This window comes from Ascaphus truei, chromosome 3 (genome assembly GCF_040206685.1).
Source record: "Ascaphus truei isolate aAscTru1 chromosome 3, aAscTru1.hap1, whole genome shotgun sequence".
NCBI lineage: Eukaryota > Metazoa > Chordata > Amphibia > Anura > Ascaphidae > Ascaphus > Ascaphus truei.
Window position 1 is genome coordinate 269,167,687 of NC_134485.1, and position 18,748 is coordinate 269,186,434.

Below are 18,748 nucleotides of genomic sequence, written 5' to 3' on the forward strand. Positions count from 1 at the left end.
CTGGACAAGATGGGAAAAGCTGGGAACCTACGGCAGTACAAAACTGGGATGTCACCAAACAACTCTCTCTGCCTAAAACATCTCTCTGAGTACAACTCTCCTTAGACGTTTGTCTGTAAGCAGCTCTCCTGGCTGCTGCTGTTGTTGCTGTCTACTCTCCCTGTCAGTATTGGTCCTTGTTCTGTTGTCACAAAGGCCTTGCTGGGGATTTGAGTGGAGAAATACTTGAATAGACTACAAGCCTGATCATTTAAAGCAGCAATCCCCTTTAACTAACTATCCTTTATTTCAGGATTGGAACTGGGGGATACTCCAGAGCTAAAGTTACCTGTGTTACTTCCTGATTTTTTTTTTAAAGGGGGGATTTAAATCTCCTTCCAATAGGAAACCACAATAATTAATCAGTTTGGTTGTGGACAGCACTCACTTACTTAATAGTAGAAAGGGTTGTGACTGCCAGGTGCCGATGAAGAAACTGATCACCACTGGGATCAGCAGAAATATCAGAATCATAAATGAAAATTCCACAGCACACTTTAAGATAATTCTTTTTTTTTTTTAATCACATTGCTTTATTAACTTAACACAAAGTAAATTGATAGAAATCTGGACCAATGGGCGCAAAGCGCTTATAGGCAAGTAAATACAGTGGTGTGAAAAAGAAAGTACACCCTCTTTGAATTCTATGGTTTTACATATCAGGACATAATAACAATCATCTGTTCCTTAGCAGGTCTTAAAATTAGGTAAATATAACCTCATATGAACAACAACACATTACATATGTGTCCTGATTTAACAAAAATAAAGCCAAAATGGAGAAGCCATGTGTGAAAAACTACGTATACCTTATGATTCAATAGCTTGTAGAACCACCTTTAGCAGCAATAACTGGAAGTAATCGTTATCTGTATGACTTTATCCAGTCTCTCACATCGTTGTGGAGGAATTTTGGCCCACTCTTATTGCTTCAGTTCATTGAGGTTTGTGGGCATTTGTTTATGCACAGCTCTCTTAAGGTCCTGCCATAGCATTTCAATCGAGTTGAGGTCTGGACTTTGACTGGGCCATTGCGCCACCTTGATTATTTTATTTTTCAGCTATTCTGTTGTAGATTTGTTGGTGTGCTTGGGATCATTGTCCTGTTGCATGACCCAATTTCGGCCAAGCTTTAGCTGTCGGACAGATGACCTCACATTTGACTCTAGAATACTGTGGTATACAGAGGAGTTCATGGTCGACTAAATTACTGCAAGATTCCCACGTCCTGTGGCTGCAAAACAAACCCAAATCATCACCCCTGCACCACCGTGCTTGACAGTTGGTATGAGGTGTTTGTGCTGATATGCTGTGTTTGGTTTTTGCCAAACTTGGCGCTGTCTATTATGGCCAAACATCTCCACTTTGGTCTCGTCTGTCCAAAGGACATTGTTCCAGAAGTCTTGTGGTTTGTTCAGATGCAACTTTGCAAACCTAAGCCGTGTTGCCAAGTTCTTTTTTAGAGAGAAGAGGCTTTCTCCTGGCAATCCTTCCAAACAAACTATACTTGTTCAGTCCTTTTCTAATTGTACTATCATGAACTTTAACATTCAACATGCTAACTGAGGCCTGTAGAGTCTGAGGTGTAACGCTTGGGTTTTTTGCAATTTCTCTGAGCATTGCACGGTCTGACGTTGGTGTAAATTTGCTGGGACGTCTACTCCTGGGAAGATTGGCAACTGCCTTGAATGTTTTCCACTTTTGAATAATCTTTCTCACTGTAGAATGATGGACTTTAAATTGTTTGGAAATGACCTTATAACCCTTCCCAGATTGATGGGCAGCAACAATTGCTTCTCTAAGATCATTGCTGATGTCTTTACTCGATGATAAACTGGAGAGAAATGAACCCCAAAAGAAGCACTCTAACACTTTGTTGAGATGATTATTTAAAGTAAAACTAGGTTTTATTAGGAACATGATAAAACAATGGGGTTTAAAATAAGGATTAAACTAATTAACAATACGCTGAGAATCCCTAAGGGATACTGTAATTCCAGGGTGGGTAAGTATTACCAGTGTTGTGTGAATTCACTGGCCCTGAGGGTCCTTATAGCAAGGAGACGTTAGGGAAAGCTAAATAAGGGATTAAATGTAATCCTTATCTGTAGTGCCAAACAATACTGATAGAGCAAGTGGTGCAACAATGTTGAGATGACACTGCATAGGACTGGCTAGTATATACAGCCTCTGTGCTAAAGAATAAGTGTCACCCTTATTTCGCTTTGTCGGTTATGTTGGTATACATTTTGCAAGTCTCAGGTCATGGTGATTCTACTCGTGGTGGTGTTTTGAAAGGTGGTCACTGGAGTGGACACTGGTGTTGGTGGTGACAGGCAGGAATGTCAATAATATTTATTAAATGTACTCCTCCTTTTTCACGTCCTCATCAACAGCTTAAGCTGTGTAATACTGTGTTATGCACAATGGCATAGCTATACATGGGCGGCCCCCCGGGCAAAGAAATTCAGGGCCCATTAATATTAATACTGACTATAATTTTTTTCTCCCTCCCCCATTATCTCCCTGATTCTCTCCCTGATTCTCTCCCTCATCATCCCTCCTCAGCATCATCAGTTTCCCTCTCTCCCCCTCAGCTCACTCTCCCCCCCTCAACTCAGCTCTCTCTCCCCCTCAGCTCAGCTCTCTCTCTCCCAGCTCAGCTCTCTCTCCCCCCCAGCTCAGCTCTCTCCCCCTCAGCTCAGCTCTCTCTCTCTCCCCCCATCTCAGCTCTCTCTCCCCCTCAGCTCAGCTCTCTACCCCCCAGCTCAGCTCTCTCCCCCCCAGCTCAGCTCTCTCCCCCCCAGCTCAGCTCTCTCCCCCCCAGCTCAGCTCTCTCCCCCCCAGCTCAGCTCTCTCTCCCCCCAACTCAACTCTCTCTCTCCCCAGCTCAGCTCTCTCTTTCCCCCAGCTCAGCTCTCTCTCTCCGCCAGCTCATCTCTCTCTCTCTGCTTCATCGCTCTATGTGCTTCAGCTCTCTCTGCTTCAGCTCTCTCTGCTTCAGCTCTCTCTCTGCTTCAGCTCTCTCTCTGCTTCAGCTCTCTCTGCTTCAGCTCTCTCTCTCTGCTTCAGCTCTCTCTCTGCTTCAGCTCTCTGTCTCTGCTTCAGCTCTCTCTCTGCTTCAGCTCTCTCTCTCTGTGTCAGCTCTCTCTGCTTCAGCTCTCTCTGCTTCAGCTCTCTCTGCTTCAGCACTGTCTCTGCTTCAGCTCTCTCTCTATGCTTCAGCTCTCTCTGCTTCAGCTCTCTCTCTCTGCTTTAGCTCTCTCTCTCTGCTTTAGCTCTCTCTCTCTGCTTCAGCTCTCTGTCTCTGCTTCAGCTCTCTGTCTCTGCTTCAGCTCTCTCTCTCTGCCTGCTTCAGCGCTCATTCTGCTTCAGCTCTCTCTGCGTCAGCTCTCTCTCTCTCTGCTTGAGCTCTCTCTCTGCTTGAGCTCTCTCTCTGCTTCAGCTCTCTCTCTTCTTTAGCTCTCTGCTTCAACTCTCTCTCTGCTTCAGCTCTCTCTCTCTGCTTCAGCTATCTCTCTGCTGCAGCGCTCTCTCTGCTGCAGCACTCTCTCTGCTTCAGCTCTCTCTCCTTCAGCTCTCTCCCTCTGCTTCAGCTCTCTCTCTCTCTCTCTCTGCTTCAGCTCTCTCACTCTCTCTGCTTCAGTTCTCTCCATCTCTCTGCTTAAGCTCTTTCTCTCTCTCTCTCCCCCAATCAGCTCTTTCTCTTCCATGCCTACCTTTGGCGGGAGGAGATGAACAGAGGAGCTGTAGCAGCAGACACCGGAAGTAAGAAAGGTCAGACAGCTAGTGGGCATTCCTCCCCTGCCATCCTCCTCTGCCTCTAGTGATGATTCTTCTACTGGTATACCCTTTAACACGAGGGGCCCGCATACCATCTCCCCCGTCTGTTTCTACAGGGGGGGGGGGAAAGAGTGCCCCCCAAGAGCGCGGGCCCCCGGACTTTGCCCGGGTTATAGCTACACCCGTGGTCCTGCAACAGAGTCTGATTTTGTGTTGTAAACCAACATGTTTGTTTTACAACTACATTAAAAAACCCATATCCAGTAACAAGTGGCATGAATTGTGATACACGGGGCCTTACTCTGTATTGTCCAATGCAGTTGTTCGGGTCGTTTCCTGGCGAAAATCACTATTGGAGTCAATAGGGATTTTCAGCCTAAAACAGCCCAGCGGTGGCATCAGGATATATACTGTAGGATTACTCAATAATTACAAATAATATTGCACCAAGCAAGCCTTCCAATATTTACTGTAACAACCATTACCTACAAAAATGTTTGAGAGTTTTGGTACTTGTAAGAGCCTGTTCATCATCCAGTATGTCAGCGGTGTGCAAAGTGGGGGGCGCTGGATTTTTTTGGGGGGGTGCGGGCGCTTGCAGAGGCCCTGCGCTCTTCCCCGTGGCATCTAATTAAATGCCGGGGGATCGCGTGAGGCCTCTGCAACACTAAACACTTACCTTGTTTCAGACGCTGCGACGCGTCGTCATGGTGTCATACGTGGTGACGTCACATGGCTGTCTTTATAGAAACGGGGTCATGTGACGTCACGTGACACAAACAAGGTGAGGGGGGGCACAGGAGCAAGGAGGGCTGGCAGGGGACGCAGCTCAAAAAGTTTGCGCTCCCCTGCAGTACATTATGTCACCCTACAAAGAATAAATATAGCCCTCGCTCACTACACACTAATGAGGGACCAGACTAAGGAGAGAAAGTATCCCCACTAGAGAGAGCACTCAGGTCCCAAAAGTGACTGTACGGGGAGTGTAGTGCTTAAAAACCTAAAACTTTTTTGGAGATATATTCAGTAATTAAAAAAATAGGGTACATACTATACAAGACAACGATATGAATAGTTACTAAATCTAGAGAGTTAATACCCGAATATTGAGAAGCGAATATATATTGCTATCCAGATCAAAAATCTGTGGTCCTAAGCCACCAGCAGTATGTGCAGGTAAGTGTATGTTGCCTATTGAATGGTTGCTTAAGTAAATTTATCAGGGGGCAACCAACAACACAAATGTCTTAGAGCTGATACTATGTTGCCAACACAAATTGTACATGCATTCAAAGACACGTGTGCAAAAATCAGCTCCGATATTCCTATCAGGTCTGTAACAGATATCAATTTGTTGTAGTTGGTATACATAGGTTTACTAACCCCTTTGAAATAGCATTGGCTACACCCGCACATAAATCACCAGATTGCTATTCTGTCTTCTGGTCTTTTAATCATATTTTTTTTTTCAAATGAGGAAACCATAGAAAACAAGCTGTATATCACTTCTGAAGAGCTACATTTCATTAGTAAAACTTTCAATTACACAATGGCTGGTCTTGTAATGCCCACATTGTTCTGCTGTAACCGTTGAGGTGCAATTTACTTTGTTCTAAATACATGTCTTTCTATTGCTCACTGGCATTTTTAGGTTTCATATTTTGTTCATTATGATCATACACTTCACTGTGAAAGTCTGAACAAGAGAGTCATAAAAGATGGGCTGGATCACAAGTAGAATAAATGCCATTTATAGCCACAATAAAGACTTGAAGTAGACTATTTCTGTTTTCGAATAATGCTCTGTACTGTATGTATACACACATTTGAATGAATGCGTGTTTGTACTATTATGGTGTTATAAATACAAATACACTTTTTTCTTATTTACTTTTATTCTCAAGATGTTTCACGAAGATGCCGCTGGAGGATGGCAACTAGTTGCTGTGGATGTGAACAAGCCCCAAGGCAGGGCTCCAGCTTGTCTACAGGTACAGTGACACTTTTTGCTAAATAAATCAGTTTAGTTGAAAGTGTTGCAAAATATGCAGGATGTACAACAGTCTATGAAATACAATAAATAAAAATTATTTGGATAAAATGTAATAGTGGACTTACATCTGTCTGATTTTCAAGCATTGTCTGCTGGGCTTTAAAATGGGTTTCTAATTATAATAATAATAATAACTTTTATTTCATATAGCGCTTTTCTCCCAATGGGACTCCAAGCGCTTCACAATTACAGTAAAGTGCGCGGTAAGCAGCATTGTACAGCACATACGATTTTTACTGACCTGGTCTGTAATTGGCATATAAAGATAAGAAGACAATGCAAACATTTTGCATGCATTGCAGTGTACAGTATCTTGATAAATAATTACATAGGTAATATTGGTGGCATGATGAGAAAAGGATCATATTGTGCAGATCTTTCAAGATAAACTTGATGTATAAAGCTAGAGGAAAGTTTAAGTTGGCTAATCAACTACAGCTGTACCCCTGTTTACAAAAAAACAAGTGTTTCTCAATCTGCTTGCTAGCTAGTTCAGAAAGCTAAACTATTGCTCTGATAATGCTTATTCAAATATTGTTCAGTGATTGACAGACTTCGCTTCCAAGTCTGGTTTGTGCATAGCTGTTTATTTTGATTGTGTTGCCTTTTGGTCCCTTCATTAAACATACTGCCTGTTCTACCTTCCCTAGCATGCCACCCCTGTGCAGTACCTTCTAGTATTCCCACACACATCTATTGCGGATCCTCTTTCTATATGCCTGTCCACTGTAATGCCTTTGGCCTAAGCATTTACTTACAACTTTGGCGTTATCTTCCTCTGCCTAGACTAATCCACCGGAGTGCCCTCTGTGCCCTTATGGGGTTAAACACTTTTACACCTATGTTTTCCTTCAGGACTTTGATAAACAACTGGCAAGCTAGTGAAAGCACTGCACACTCTCAAATCCATCAGTCAAGTCAAAAGGACCCTTTTTCCCATTGTCACTTTGCTATCTTGTGTTATAGGGCACTGCGTGAAATAATGGTGTTTGTAAGTGCTGTTTAAGACTTCCTCAACCAACCTTCTGCTGCAAGCGGACATTCGCTATTCATGTGCAGTCTTTATGTGTATTTTCAATTCCTGAGGTGACCGTGTTTCTGAACCTTTATATACACAGCCCTTTCGGCAGGAAAAGTCCAAAGCTGGATCCGAAAACTTCCATTTCATTGTCTCACGTACAGATGTAGCAGACAATATTTTCCATGTTAACGCACAAAATAACGCATTAAATAACGTGTTAACTCCTTAACAATTGTTTTCAATAGTATTACTGTTAAATAATGTGACAACCTTAATGTTGCTTTAACAGCTGCAATAACGTTTGCTACATCGGTAGACTGCATACCTCTCCCCTGTAAGGGATAAAACCGCTCTTTAGAGGTCTTATTGCGAGAGGGTATATAAATGCATGTATTGATCAACGTTTCGATACATAACTCAGACCTTTTTCAAGATGCTAAAACCAGTGACAAATGCTTCCTAAATATACTCTAGGATGGATATGTTTACGTGATGCAAACATTATTGTATGCCAAATGGTGACAAATTATGTTAAAAACGGGGTTGCTAGGCAACAATGTATACAAAAATCTTATATCATATGAAAGAGAAAAAACACATAAGAAAAATATCACATATAAGAAAAATAAAAGTGTCAACAGTAGGCAATAGGGAACTAGATCGCGTATTCAAAACAAATGTGTAATAATCAGCTAAGTGTTAATTAAACATATTAACTAAACATTGACACACAACACATCAGAGTCTGTAACAGATACAGACCAATGTAAACACATACAGTACTATCAAGAGAAATGATAACCAGTATATTATCGAACTTTGAATGAAACTGAATATCGCAAATGTGTAAAAAGTATTAAAGATAAAAAGACCTCCATCTGTATATACACATGGGAAAACTGGAAGATAAAACCCAGGAATTTGTCATATGGGGATTTGGCAAATCTATTCCATGTTTTCTATCTGTTGCTGAACAAATTTCTATAGGACCCCCTCCTCCCCCTTCTTCGCAACTTTACCATTGTTAATATGGGTCGTCATATGCAGCCATGTCTAATTCAATACGCTGCTACCAAATCTGCAAACCGCGATAAAGTTGTCAGAATCCCATTCATTACATTAACATTGCACCAACTAATGATAAGTGTGCAAGGCTGTTTTGTTGATATTTATGGTTGTAATACTGATTTATCAAAATATATTCTAATATAGGCTAAAGAGATGATATAATGATTGAGCTACGGTAAGTATTCTGCCTATATTCACTAAACTGCACTATTTAGAGTAAATAATTAGTGCAAACTAGTGTTCTAAAAGTATTTTTTAATAACTTATCAGTATAATTAGCTTTTTTTAAGTATTCAAAGACCCACGAAGTATCTGTCATACTTATTCCTATTTGTGAAAAATCAATATGTATTTGGTTGTTATGAATACTGCTACTTATATATTTTTATCCGTTTGACTAATGATGGCATCATAATTACTTTGTAAATAAAATAACAAAGCTAAGCCAGCAATGTTAATGACTATATCATGTCATCCAGTGATAAGATTATTTGCTCAACATCGTAAAATCGGTTGTTTACCATGAAAATGTTAAAAGTTTAATTCAAAATTTTAAATAAAAGGTGGCAATCATCAGCTACATTTAAGCTATTTAACTTGCCACTGTCCTTAGATCACTTACGCCTTAAATTAGACTGCCCCTTTAGGGACCATTACCATAAAGACAAATAGTGATACTGTAGATAAATTATCCCTGTGAAAGAAATCAAGCTATAATGTAAAGCAATAAATAAATAGGATAGGTAGCAGTTTGTTCCTATGCTCATTTACTGTAATTGACACCAAATTAGCCACCATTAATCGTTTTAGCCAAAATAGGGTGACAGATTTAACATGCATTTTAATTCCATTTCAATTTATTCAAAATAATAAAAGGTGTTCCAAAAGATATCATTTCCAATTCCAAAATATAAAATCAAAGAAAAATTTATAGGAGGACAATACTTAGACCTTCAAAGTCATTTTACACCTTTCCACATGGCAGAGAATAAAACAAAGTCCTTGTAGTCTTTATAGTGTAATTAAGTCACCTTTGAAATAGATCCTACAATCATGAAATATAACAAAATTCAATAATTGCATAGCTTGGAAGCCCTTTTTTCAACCATAGAACACACTAATAAAGACTTTGTAAAAAAAAAAATTGTAAATTATTTTGATATACAATACTTCCATGTGCTCCCCCAAGGCAAATGAGAGAGCAAAAAGTGAAATAATTGATTTAATATTATATATAATTAATATCTCAATATGTATTTTTCTTTTAAATGTTTTTTTTAAACATTCCATGTGTAGTTCAGTTCTCCATGTGTGCCTGTGCACCAGTTAATAACATGAAAGGAAGAATTATTGGAAAGGCAGTTATTTAAGAGTACAGTATTAGGTCCAATGCCAGGAAGCTGGTAAATGCTCAATAAAAATTATATGTACTCCTTTGCCAATAACAGTGCTACCTGCAGCATTAAATATCTGCTCTAAATCAACATTCACAAACCTAGTAGTCAAATAGAATGAATCACAATTGCTAAGAAAGCCAGCATCACATTGCCTAGAGGAAAAGTTTGTCACACAGTAATAAAAAAATATGACAAGAAATGTTTTGAATTCCGCCAAGTACTGTATTCAAACTGGTAAAGAAAAAGGGATGATGTAGAGTAGCGCTAATGATGTGGTAATGAACAGTGAACCCTATATAGGGGTAGTCCCTATGGGGTCTGAGGCGGCCTGGTGGAACACTGATAGTACAATCAGAGATGAAACAGAGACAAAAAGAGAGATACCGGCGCCTAATAAGTCCAATTAGGTGTTAGTCCTGGATGTCCAGATGGAATAGTTAAAGTCCCAATGATGACAGCTTATGCAATCTTGTAATCAAGGGGTGACCAGATGTAACTTCATCCGTGTAGTATGGAACATGGAATGAAAAGAACACAGAATTTAGTGCAACACAGCTAACAAAAAATCACAGACATAAACTCACAAACCAGCACAAACAAGACTGACAAAAACACACAAACGCAAAGCTGAAAATAAAAAGTTAGTTTAATACAACTATAAAAATAATAAAATGTGGGACGATGAGACACTGAATAAGCCGGTCCGGTGGAGTAAAACTGAAACGCTACTCACAGGACGGCTATAGAACACAAGCAATGAGCGCCGAATAGGCGGATGTAATCTGTCCTCCCTGGGCTGAGAAGTTTAGATGACCTCCATACACCGTGCTCCTCGAGACCGGAAGTGACGTCACCGGATACCGGATGCTCCGTCACAGGTAGGCGGGACTCTCGGCGGTTTTTCGAGCAGAAATTCTTCCTAATTCTGCTCCAGGGTATCAGCACTCAGCTCTCTTCACATCAGATCGTCCAACAAAGTGAAAGAAACCCTACGTGTTTCGTGCATTGCGCACACTTCCTCAGGATACCCTGCTGATACCCTGGAGCAGAATTAGGAAGAATTTCTGCTCGAAAAACCGCCGAGAGTCCCGCCTACCTGTGACGGAGCATCCGGTATCCGGTGACGTCACTTCCGGTCTCGAGGAGCACGGTGTATGGAGGAACGTAGCGGTCATCTTTGGGACTTGAACTATTCCATCTGGACATCCAGGACTAAAATCTAATTGGACTTATTAGGCGCCGGTATTCAGAACTGGTGGTACACTTAAGTCTGGATATTCATCTTTTTTTTCTCTTGTAGAATGGAGATTATTCCTAATCCTAGCACCCACACATATACTAGATGATACATAATTAGATTACTAACATTTCAGTAAACAGAAATTGTAAGCATGGCATTTTTCTTAAATGCCTTTAGACCGGATGTGTTTTATCACCCTTCTCAAAATCGAATGTGTTTTAAAAGACGTGTTCTTAATTGTCTTGTAGATTTCCTGCAACTGCAATATAACACATATGCATGTTCAGTCTGGCAGTTAATATAGTTATCTTGTACTGTAGTTGTTAGTCAGTGCTGTGTAAGACATCCTCGACTAACCTACTGCTGCAACCGAACATACACTTTCAGGTGTAGTAATTGTGACTATTTAAAGTTCCTACACCATGTTTAAACAGCAATACTTCTCTTTGTATGCCTGAGGTGAGTCTTTTTTAAACTTTATACACACAGCTAGTTGCGTTAATGCCTTCAACCTATTCTTTTGTAGTAACAATACAGCACCCAAGGGGTTAACTTTCATTTAAACATACTGTACCTATTTTTTTCTGTCATGTGTGAGGTCACCTGGTTTAGTTTGGTCTTTGCATTGATTATTTAAAATAGTAGGGTCCCGGTGAAAGTGTACAGATTTGACACTATCTGCAAGGGCATCGTGTACATTCCTGAGATTGGTCTGGTTAGCAGACAAAAGATGACAGAAAGAGCATTCTCCATTTCCTTAAAGATTTAAACGTGTATGATGATTAAAATCTGATGGCAAATTAGGTGTGTGCAACAATATACAATATGACTGGTTGTATGTTGTATGTCAGATATTTGTTTCCTTCTCAAAGATTTAAATTAGCCCTGTTAAAAGAGACGGCGCAGGTAGAAGTAAATACTACCAACAGTAATCAGATAATAAATCTCTCTATCCGAACATTAACAGTATGTAGTGCACTTTCCCCCATCCCCTGGGAGATGTGTAGCTACGGTGTGTGTTGCGGTGCAATACCTGTGGCTCACAGGAGGCCTGGGCCTCCACTGCTGGGAACCTGGGTGTATCCTGGATCGATGCTTGATAGCGCCTCAACCTGTACGGGATTCTATCGTGTAGAATAACCCCATTACAGGACCCACATACAATAAACCACACACTTAGTGAAAAGATAACAGTTTCACTGCATGAACTTCTATGAACGGTATATATACACCACCAGGTCAAGCATTACCATATATATACCACCGTCAGTAATACAGTCCCACATATAAGGGCCCTCAGGCACCTAACCACCCTGGTGTCCCTGAGTAAGTAGGCTCACCCAAAAGTGTGTAGGTCACCGCTGCCTACTAGAACGGTTTGTTGGTGCACGTGAGGAGTGGGGTACCTGCCGGGTGATGCCAAACCCGGGCACGCTGTAGAAGATAGGATCCACTGATCCAGCCATGTCACCTGCACAAACAACCTTCCCCTTCTTTGTCCCAGCTCCGACTGCTAACGTGGTGTAAGAGCTCAAAAAGTATCTTCTGTGATGTAGGGGAAAGCTGCAGCCCTATTGGCTGTGTGGCAGCACCTGGTTTGCTGCCCCTATGCCTGATGGGACTTTTAGTCCCCGCAGAGCCCTTCTACCTAATGGCCGCCGCTCGCATGGTCCTACTGTGCATGTGCGAGTCTTGCACATGCGCAATCAATTTCAATATGGCGGCGCCCTGCTAAAGGAGCCGCCGGCGACTCGGTCACCATGTCTACTGCTGCGGCCAAGTTTATTCGAGCATTTGCCCGTTCTTGGCCGCAGCAGTAGCCTGGCGCGCGCCCGAGAGTGACGGGCGCGCGCCGAAGCAGCGGAAGAGCGCCCTCCGATCGGGGCGCTCTCCCTACCGCTGCCGGGTCCGCCGGGTCCCCCGGAACCCCCTGCCGCTGTCCCGCGATCGCGGGACACCAGGGCTCCCTCGGAGAGCCCCTGGACGCGCGTGCAGGTGGCGCACGCTCCCGAAGACGCGTGACCGCGCGTCTATGATGCGCGGCACGCCGAGGGGCGGCCACTAGCAAGCCGGGAAATCTCCTGGCTTGCGGATCTGGCCGCAGTGTGATTAAGTGTGTCGGAAGTGTATATCCCTTACAGCCTGCCTAAGCTCCCAGACGCACCGGAACTAGTTGGAGGCACCCACGCATCACTTGCCGGCATCTGAGGAGGTAAAGGGACCCAGCGAGAACCTAGCTACAAGTAGATGATGTAAGCTCTCTAAATAAGGGTTTGTCCTTTTCCCCGTCCGAAGACTCTTCGACTGGGTCAAATACACTCATCAATTCGGAAGGAAACTTTTGCTTCATAAGTTCTTTAAAAGAAGGGAATTGGCACAATTGAATTACCAGGGCCTAGATCATCTAGAATCTAGATCAAATGGATTTGGGCAATATTATGGACATGACATCACTCCTAGTGGAATCAAACAGAGTACTAGGAGAGGGTCCCTTTACAGAGCTCAAACCCAAATCCAGTTTCACACCTTCATTAGAGACAAGTCCTAATGTTGATGTTTTTATGAAACTAGTTACCAAAGATTTAGAAAGATTAAAACCTTTGAAAGGCCAGGATAATCTCAATTGGAAAGAACGCCTGTCACAGGAGACCAGGCAATTACATCTTTATACCAGGATCATATCACTGAGCAAAACCAAGGAATAAAACAAATTGTAATGTATTCCATTGAAACAGACTAACATGAAAAAACACACTTACTTGGGGAATTGGGTTGAAAAAACTATACTTTTCAGTTCCAAATGCCACAGGTCCCTCTCTCTCCAAAGGGCTAGAATTCACTTGCTGCTTAGAATCTTAGAAAACTTTAGAGAAACGTAGAAACTCTAAAAATCTGAGCTGCTTAAGGGTTTATAAAACCTCTGGTGCTTCATTCCCAAATTACTATGGCCCACTCAAAAAGCCTGAGAAATTTCTCAGCAGGTAATCAGAGCAGTGCTCATCTTGCTGATGATGTCAGAGAAAGGGGCAAGGCTATCTGCAGGGAAGGCTCCACAAAGTCTGGCAGAACACATATGGCTGTTGGGGCCTTTACCTTTGCCCCTCCTTGCTAGCAAATGGTCTTGACACCACTATATCCTGGATTCCCTTTGAAGCTAAAAGGCGGGGGAGACATTAGGGGGCCTATGCAGAGAGCAGCGCTATTTCAAAACTCGCCATTTTTTGGAGAAAATCGCGCAGAAAACAGCAGAAAATGGCGAGTGACGAAAAACGCGCCAATTTTTTTTTTCTATTTCTAAAACTCGCCTCGCGGCTGGCGAGAACCTCCATCTCGCCAGTTTTTAAAATATCCTTATGCAGAGAGGCGCGAACGGCATCTAGCGGCTGTTCGCGCCAATAAAATGGCGCGATTGTCTCCTTTTTGCCTCGCCAGAAAAAGTTGGCAAGAAGCTGCCGCTCGCGGCCATAGCAAAGGGAAAAAACAGGCGCAAATTTTTTTTAACACATTTCTGCAGCGCGCATCTCGCCAATTTAAACTCGCCACACGCATTCATGTTAAACATAGCAGAATTCGCACATTTCTGCATATGGAGAATAAAACTCTCCAAAAAAGCTACTTTTTATTAAACTCGCCAATTTTCAAATTCGCTGCTCTCTGCATAGGCCCCTAGGTCTCCAATTAAAATGCTGCATGGATTTTTATACATACAGTACTGTATAACACTCTCTGAACCTTACTTTACTAAAGTATAAACTTTACACTTTTATGCTGCTAAAATGTCTGTCTTTTTGGTGATGAGGGATAGAATAAGAACTTGTACTTTTTAGTCCCACTAGCCATATGCCTCACACTCTCCAAAACCTGACTTTAGACTTTAACAAAACCTCACAGTCTTATATATAACTGGAGCACCGCCTGAACCCTAAACTGGATTCAGGGTGATCTGGGCATTTAATGAGTATCCCCCTTAACCTAGGGACCTCTTGACTGTGTCAGGGACACCACACATCCCTATGTCCCTTTTACCTTTCTGGTCTGTGCTGAAGCAGGGAACTTGGCAGTGAGTCGCATAACTGTTTTCAAGGGAGGATTTTGACCAGAGGTCTGTGCCTATATGTCCCCAGGAATCTGACATGATTCTCAGATACATTTTTGGGGTGACCAGCAACTCTGGACCCCGTCTACCGACACACAATGTGACAACACTTTTTCCGCAAAACCCTCCTTGAGACTCATAGCCTGTTACTCTCCACTGGTTAGCACTCCTGGAAAAGTAAAACAGACATAAATTCCTTATTGTTGAACGATCACATTCATTTCATGTAAAACCACTTGGTCCAAGAGCTGACACTCTAAATCCACAAATTTAGTTCAGAGGTAGCCAGTCGGGCATAATACCTTTATTGATGGCCTGGTTACCCCTTCACCTGTCACATCTCCCCCCTCAATATGAAGGCTCGGTTGCAGCCACAACGTCCGGCGGTTCAACTAGCCTGACACCTCTTGAGGTTTTTGGCTTGCAAGGAAAGTTTTGTCGGGAAAGTCCATCAGCGTTTCGGTGCTCGGTGCCTTTCTTGTGCTGTATGGAGAAATAAAATTCTTGCAGTGCAAGACTCCAGCGAAGTAATTTGCCATTCTCCCCCAATACCCTCTGTAGCCAACTTGGGGAGTTGTGGTCCATGATTACAGTGAATGTTCTGCCATACAAAGAGGGCTGCAGTTTCCTCAAAGCCCAAACAATGGCCAGGCATTCTTTTTTCATTGTGGCATAAGCCACTTCCGTGGGCAGCAGTTTCCTGCTCAGGTATGCCACAGGATGTTCACCCCCCTCATACCCCGACTTGGCTGAGTACAGCACCGATACCATAGTCAGAGGCATCGGTCTGTACCAGAAACTTCTTGGCATAATCTGGTGCAGCCAGAATCAGAGCAAAAGCCAGTGCTGTCTTGAATGCTTGGAAGGCACCTTCACAAGCGGGAGACCAAGCTACCAGAAGCGGGAGTCGTTTCTGTGTCAAGTCAGTCAGGGGTTTTGCAATGGCGCTATATTGAGGGACAAGTTTCCTGTAGAAGCTTGATTGGTGGTAATTTTGTTCGGTTTACTTCTTTATTTGTTTTTAGTTTGAGATTATTTTTAATGCATTGAATCTTGTTTGTGATTGTTTTTTTTTTTAGTTTGACCATTGATTGGCATAGTGTTAAATCATGCCCATATTATATGAGCATGATGTACCCACTGTACCAATGAATGGGTGAAGGGTGGAGGTAGTTGCCTGGGGAGGGTGGTTAAGCCTCCTGGGTGGGTAGTGGGAAAGGGTGGGTTAACCCCTTAATTACTATAGCGATTACTAACCGGTAAGGTGATTAAGGGGTTAAGGGACATTAGATTGTATTTTTGATTGTACTGCATTGTTTGTGGCAACGGTGGACATGTACGGTGATAAGGATGAAGACGGCTTTCATCGTGGCAGCCTGGCAGGGGTGAGTGCAAGTTTTATTTATTTTATTTCTGCAGCTTAATGTTTTATTTGTAATGGACAAATGCACAATCATCCATACCTGGATAATAGTAATTTTAACCATTATTGTACTGTATGTGTTAGGTAGTGTATTTACTGCAAAGTATTGAGCGTTATGTTTTTTTGGCCACACGATTGGTACCGCAGGGCAGAGGGGACCCCCGAACTCCCGTGGGGATCACCCAAGGGCCCCGGACTCCCGTGGGGATCACTCAAGGACCCCGGACTCCCGCAGGGATCACCCAGGGACACCCGCCGGCCTGTTGTATTAATTGTGTGGTGAAAAAAATGTAAACAATGATTTTATTCATGGCTCCATTTCTTTTGCGCCAGCCTTTAGCTGGTGCAAAAATCTGGCGTGCTTTTAAAGTACGATTCACTTATCAATGCTTAGTGAATCGTGCTGACTGGCAAAGAAACGGCGCGTTTCCTTTTTTGGCCTGATCGGACATATTTTTTTCCATTTTTTGGGGGGGGCTGAAAAAAATGCCTTTTATGGCCGATAAAGCACTGTTATCACTGCTTAGTGAATCGCACAGCAGGCAATATCAGTCTTAAAAGCCATTTATCATACTTTAAAGCAGTTATCACTGCTTAGTGAATCGCCCCCTGAGTGCGGATTTTGTAACAATCCACAGTGTATATTTCGGATTCAATATGGAATCTGAGTGCGAATTCTTAAAAATCCACCTGGATTGTATCCAATGGCGGATGTGGACTAATCAACTCGGATGGTTTAATACCCAATCCGCAGACGGATTTTATCCCACAGAACAGATTTTGAAGGGAAAGTCCATGAATGTCCGAGGAATGGATTTTGACAATTCCGCCCATCTCTAAACACAATATACTGTACAAATTTGTAAATTAAGTAGTCAGATATACTTTTTAGATCATCTTTACATTAGTTGTTAAAGCACATTCACTTTAATGCCTATTGCACTTTAGTGAATATACAATTTTTTGTGTGAAATTTCTTCATATTCAAAACATATTGTAGTATCATCTTAAATGTTAATGTAAAAAAACAAATACCCCACATTCAAAACTAACACATTATACATAGGACTATTAGACACACATACAGATGTAACCAAACTCGTCTTACACTGAGAAACAAGGAGGGAGCCATGGCCTTACCTGACAGTGGGAAATGTTAGTCTGGATATACCTGCATATACTGAAATACAAGTTTTATAGTGTTTATAGCCTTCAAGATAAGACTATTAATATTAATTAAATAGCAAAAGAACACCTGCTAACGTATTATGTTAGATCTTTAGCAAACACTAATTAGCATTCAACCCGTCAACAAGAAAATATGCATGTATACAGTGACAAATGGTAGCTTTGAAAATGTAGTTTCAACTCCTAACTTCAGAGCTTGTAAGTAAGCAATAAATTATAATATTTGTAATTCACATTAATTTTCCACCTTTGTAAGAGAGTCAAGGTACACATCACAGAAAACCTGAAAAATGCACTTTTTGGGCACATTCATTGTTCATTGAATTTAAATTGACAATATCTATAATATTGTAGCCTTGCCAAAGGGAACGATGATAACAAAAAATACAGACAAGTTGAATAAATATGTACTACCAAAAACCCATATTAACCCAAGACTATCTCACTAATAAGAGCTACAAAATAGGTAATATATACCTCAAACTATACCCCATGCCTATCACAGAGAGGCCAAGCAATGTGACAAAGTGCTCTGTCAAGTAAGGGGTTAACTCCAACCTCTCACCATGGGACACTTACCTCCATCTATCATCTACAGTACACCAGAGGTGCTCAATAGAGATAGGTGAAATTGTCAAAATTAGGTTACCAAAATGCCTCTGAAATCCATTCCGCACACTGAAATCTGTATGCAGATTTCCTGCTTGATGATCCAGGTAGATTCATTCATCCGCAGACAGATAGAGAGAGAGCTTTCTATTTTTATTAGTAGTCGCCAGTTGTATATATAGCCCCTCAAGCGTCCTTCCAAATAAATTAGGGAGACATGCCTCTGCTGAACTTGGAGCACACCTGAGCGATATGATAATAGATATGCAAAGTATATTTAAATGAGTGATGTCCCAACTATATAGAGCTCATAATAAGCCTAAGGCACCAACCTAATGACTGGAATCATGTGAGACCCAAGAGAACTACAACCCACAACAACTGCTTTTCTAGACCACAGCTTTTGCAGTGTGAACTAAACCCGATGATGGATAGCAGCACTGTCACAGCTGTGCTTCACATTGTTTTTAAGTGTGTGTCAGAAAACATATTTTTATTTAATGTCTATTAGAATAGAAGAGAGAGAAATGGCAATCCTTCAGATGAGGTGTACTCCTAAACACACCAAGTGGGTAAAATACCCCTTAGAGATGTATAATGACCTGGACAAAGTTACTTTTAATACATATACAATACAGGGACAGGAAGGAGGAGAGAGGGACAAGAAACAGATAATGAACTAAATAGAATAGATAGGGATTGCGGAAGTAGCTAGGGGTCATGGAGGTAGAATGAGGGCAAGTGGGAGTTTGACAAGAAGGGAGACACAAATACTGTATTAAATACAGATAAATGGTATCCCATGGAGGGAAGTGCCATGGAGGGAAGTGC

The 18,748-nt window shown here is 41.9% G+C and overlaps 1 protein-coding gene across 5 annotated transcripts in view; it reads left to right on the top strand.

Moving 5' to 3' along the window:
• The window catches only part of NALCN (sodium leak channel, non-selective), a 617,081-nt gene that overhangs the window by 241,507 nt on the left and 356,826 nt on the right, over nt 1–18,748 (top strand). For all 5 annotated transcript variants that reach the window (XM_075590764.1, XM_075590763.1, XM_075590765.1 and 2 more), the window contains one exon: nt 5,727–5,813. In XM_075590764.1, the coding sequence (XP_075446879.1) occupies nt 5,727–5,813 (87 nt within the window). The remainder of the gene's footprint in view (nt 1–5,726; nt 5,814–18,748) is intronic.